At 47.1% G+C, this 3,880-nt stretch overlaps 1 protein-coding gene across 1 annotated transcript; it reads right to left on the minus strand.

The window, feature by feature from the left end:
• Nucleotides 1–2,023: 2,023 nt before the first annotated feature.
• Nucleotides 2,024–3,537, minus strand: LOC119344794. Its single transcript, XM_037615135.1, has 2 exons — nt 3,396–3,537; nt 2,024–3,290 (listed from the first exon to the last, which is right to left on the minus strand). Exon 2 carries the CDS (start codon nt 3,242–3,244, stop codon nt 2,162–2,164), a length of 1,083 nt encoding a protein of 360 aa, XP_037471032.1. The 5' UTR covers nt 3,245–3,290; nt 3,396–3,537; the 3' UTR covers nt 2,024–2,161.
• Between the last annotated feature and the right edge of the window lie 343 nt (nt 3,538–3,880).

The raw sequence follows: 3,880 nt of genomic DNA on the forward strand, positions 1-3,880 counted from the left end.
ACACGGATGTCGTCGATGCCATAGCAGGCCATCAACAACTATTGCAAAAGAAGGCATACATCTACACCCAAGGCAGCAACATTCTTGTATTATATAAACATAAACCCAAACCTGGAGCTTTCTTCAGTTGAGGGCAGCAACATTCCAGTCCCAGATCCAGATGAAATCTGTCTTACACACCCGTCCTTTCTAGTACACTCTCCTCTTGCAGACCATGAAACTGGTCGAGCGGATGCCATCGTCCGAATAGGAAAATCAGTCCGTCTGCGCCAACGCTATATATCTTCTCTCTCCTCTTTTGTGTAGTATATAGCACTTGCAGTAGTATGGCACTTGTAGTAGTGTATTACAGCAGTAGTTTAATGTAAATTCTAGTTAATTAACTGAATTTTTTCAGTTACTTAACTGAAACCTTTTCTTTTCCCTTTCTCTTCTTGCATATGTAGTTTAGTGTAGGAGTACTCCCCTTGTGCCCTCCATTATCTTCTCTCTCCTCTTTTGTGCTATGAAACTTTGTCTTTAACTTTAGTTGGAGTAAAACTAAATGAATCTTTTTTTTAAGTAAAATTAAATGAATTTTTTCTGTTAATTAACACTTGCAGTAGTATAGCACTTGTGGTAGTGTAGGTCAGCAGTAGTTTAGTCTAAGTTTCAGTTAATTAACTGAATTTTTTTCAGTAATAGGACTTCTCTTCTCTCTTCTTCTCTCTTCTCTTTCTCTTTTTGCATCTGCAGTTTAGTGTAGGGTTTAGTGTAGGACTTGCAAGTACTCCCCTTGTGCCTTCCATTCTCTTCTCTTCTCTTCTCTGAATGCACTCCTCCCCTCTCCACAAATGGAGTACTTATCACCACAAATGGAGTATCTCACAGCTAAGCTCATTACTGAAGGAGCCTAAACTAAGATAATTATGTCCCATAAGTACTCCATTATTATCTGAAGAAAAAGATGATCTCATTGTTCTTGGTGATTCATTGACTAGTAGCATTCCAACCATGTTTAAGTTTCAGTGTAGTTCAGCAGTTGTGTGCTTTGTTTTTGTGTTGTGTTGTGTGAGCCCATGGTTACTGAACCTGATTGATATTCAATGTTGATATGGCTGGCAAATTATTCATGCGTCCACTCACTACTATGGGGTTGTAATCTTGTAGCTGCGGTCTGTGTGCTGCTGGGTCCTAACTGATTCCATGTCCATGTCAGTTTTTGCCAAAATGACCATTAGGTAAAATGTAAAAGCAAAATATTCTGCACTTAACCGCGTCTTGACGGTCAATTTCTCACCCACTGCTACATTTTGCATTCATCATTTCTATTGGCTTGTTTTGCAGGTGTTCTTCATGTTGTGATGTGAAACAAATTCAGAATCAACACTATAGTAGTAGCAGGTATCTTGTTGGCTTGTATGGAAGCTTGTGTTATTGCTTACTAATATAAGGTACTGAACTGATCAGAACTTCAGAACAGTGAGCTTTACATACTAATTTCAGTGTGCTGCACGATCGCGTACATGTGAATTTTGCCTGAGCAGTGACTGCTCGGTGGGTGTCTTACTCTTATTGCTCTTTTGTTTGCTTCAGTTAGATATATACATACATACTGCCAATTGTGATGTTAACAAACTCCTTGGAAGAAGAGGATCGGATTGACAAAAGGATGTGGTTGATTAGCCACGCAAAAATTGGTTTTCGATAGAGTTGTAGTGCACAAATGCTAGAAGTTGTGGAACTGTGCGCGGGTGAGTTGGATCTTAATGTCTCTGAATTTCCTGATTGTGTTTTTTTTTTTGACAAAAAGTGCAGTTTTGATTGAATTGAATTGAATTTCTCTACTGCCCATTCAATTGAATTTCTACTCCAACAGCAGAGGCGTGGCAGAGGACTCACCTACAGCAGCAGCGAGGAGTAGAAGAGCAACAGCAGGGGATGTGATGGTGGATGGAGGACTCCATTTTCACCTGGTCGGAGAGTCCCCAGCGACAAGTATTTAGGAACAGAGGGAGTATAAGTTAGATTTGGGACAGCAAACGGAGCAGGAGGAAATTTACATTACAACCAAATCAAATCGCACACAAGTGCTGCTGTACAAGAAACTAGTCAATCCTCACATCACATAGCACTCGTCTAGAAATTGTTTGCTCCCCTGCTAGTACTACTTAGCATTGTTCTAGAGGATACACTCGATCTCATCCCTGGTAAACTTGTAGAACTTGGACTTGTGCTTGACCATCACGAGTTTGGATGGCTCGCCGCGGCGCACCACCTCCAAGCCAGAGATGACAGCACCCATCCCCAATCGGTCAACGCCGACGCGGAACTCAAAGATTTTCGCGACGCAGAACTTGCCGCCGCCCAGGTACACCATGCTGCAGTCCATCATCACCCAGTCGTCCGGCAGGCTAAGGTCTCCCCAGCTGTACGCCAGCCCCGGAGCCTCGGCGCCGGCGGCGCGGAGGGAGTAGAGGTCCATCGCGCACAGGTCGTAGGGCCAGCCGCCGCCGATGCCAAACCAGAGGTTGTCGAGCTCGCTAACACGCTCGGCGCGGCCGACGAACGGCAGCGTCCAGCGTCCAGCCTTGAACCACCTATTGGTGGACGTGTTGAAGCAGTGGGTGCCAACGCCGCTCGTCTTGGCGGACGAGACGACGAGGATGGGGTCGCCTTCGTCGTGGATGAGCGCGTGGCACCCGACGGCGGAGGCGGCGGCGCGAGGCACAGGCGGCGGCGGGAGCTGATGCCACCGCCAGCCTTTCCTGCCGCTGGAGGGGTCGCAATACATGAGGGCCTCGAAGTCAAAGTAGTCGCAGCACCTGCCCATGACGTACAAGGCGTCCGCCCGCCCGGGATCCCGGGGCTCCCTGTCCAGGATGGAGAAGGAGACAGGGTTGGGCCCCTTGGGGGTGCCGAGGCAGGGCATCGAGTGGAGGAGGCCGGCGTCGGTGTCGTACAGGACGGTGCGGCCCTCGGCGTCGACGCAGAGGATCTTGCTGTGCCCGCCGCTGCCGCGCTCGTAGAAAGGCAGGAAATCCAGCCTCTTGTCCTCCTTGGAGACGGAGAGCTCCAGCCTCAGGCTGGGCGCGGGCATCCTGGAGATGGAGATGGTCTCCATCTCCCCCGTGCTGGATGCTTGCGCCTCCTTGGTAGATGGGTAGAAGAGCTGCTCCTCGGGCTTGATGCGGCTCACCGCATAGAGGCTGCTGCCCATGCCGTACCTCCGCATCACCACGTTCACCAACTGCCGTGCCTTCATCTGTCCGAATTTGCTCCTCCTCTTCTTTCTTCCGGATCCGGACGAACTAGACAAAAAAGACGGAAAATCAATCAGAACGTGCCACTTAGTTCCCCAAGAACAAGCAACTCCAGGAAACTGGACGAATCGAACGGAAAAGATTAAGCAATACCTGCAGCGGGACTCGACGAAGCGGCGGCGGCGGCGGCGGCGAGATTGGGGAATGGAACGAGACGCTCCTTTCTTCTCCTCTTATATGGTAAACCATGGGCCGATTGGGCCATATTACCAAGCATCAGCCTACGCAAAGCCTTGTCTTCCCTGGACCTTTTGGGTATGTGTTTTGAGTATATATATACAGGAGTGTTGGGGAGTACCTTGATGATTTGTTTGATGAATATTTTGGGGCTATACTGTTGAAGTATTCTTAGTTAACTTGTATAGTATTGGATTTAGAGAGAGCCCATTTTTTAGGATTAGGTTGAACCTATCATTTGTTAATAATTAGTTGTGATAGATTCTTTAGGATAAAATAGGTTGAAAAGAATTGGTGTCGGTAATGTGGTTCGTGATTTATATCTTTGGGATAATTTGTAGTAGTTCTCACACAATTTTGTATATGATGTGGTCATAATTTTAAGCATATATCATAACAAA

The sequence above is a fragment of the Triticum dicoccoides genome, unplaced genomic scaffold (assembly GCF_002162155.2).
Source record: "Triticum dicoccoides isolate Atlit2015 ecotype Zavitan unplaced genomic scaffold, WEW_v2.0 scaffold186543, whole genome shotgun sequence".
Classification (NCBI taxonomy): domain Eukaryota; kingdom Viridiplantae; phylum Streptophyta; class Magnoliopsida; order Poales; family Poaceae; genus Triticum; species Triticum dicoccoides.

Excerpts from the sequence above, each read along its gene's own strand:
- LOC119344794 (XM_037615135.1), bottom strand. The coding sequence starts at position 3,244 with ATGAAGGCACGGCAGTTGGTGAACGTGGTGATGCGGAGGTACGGCATG.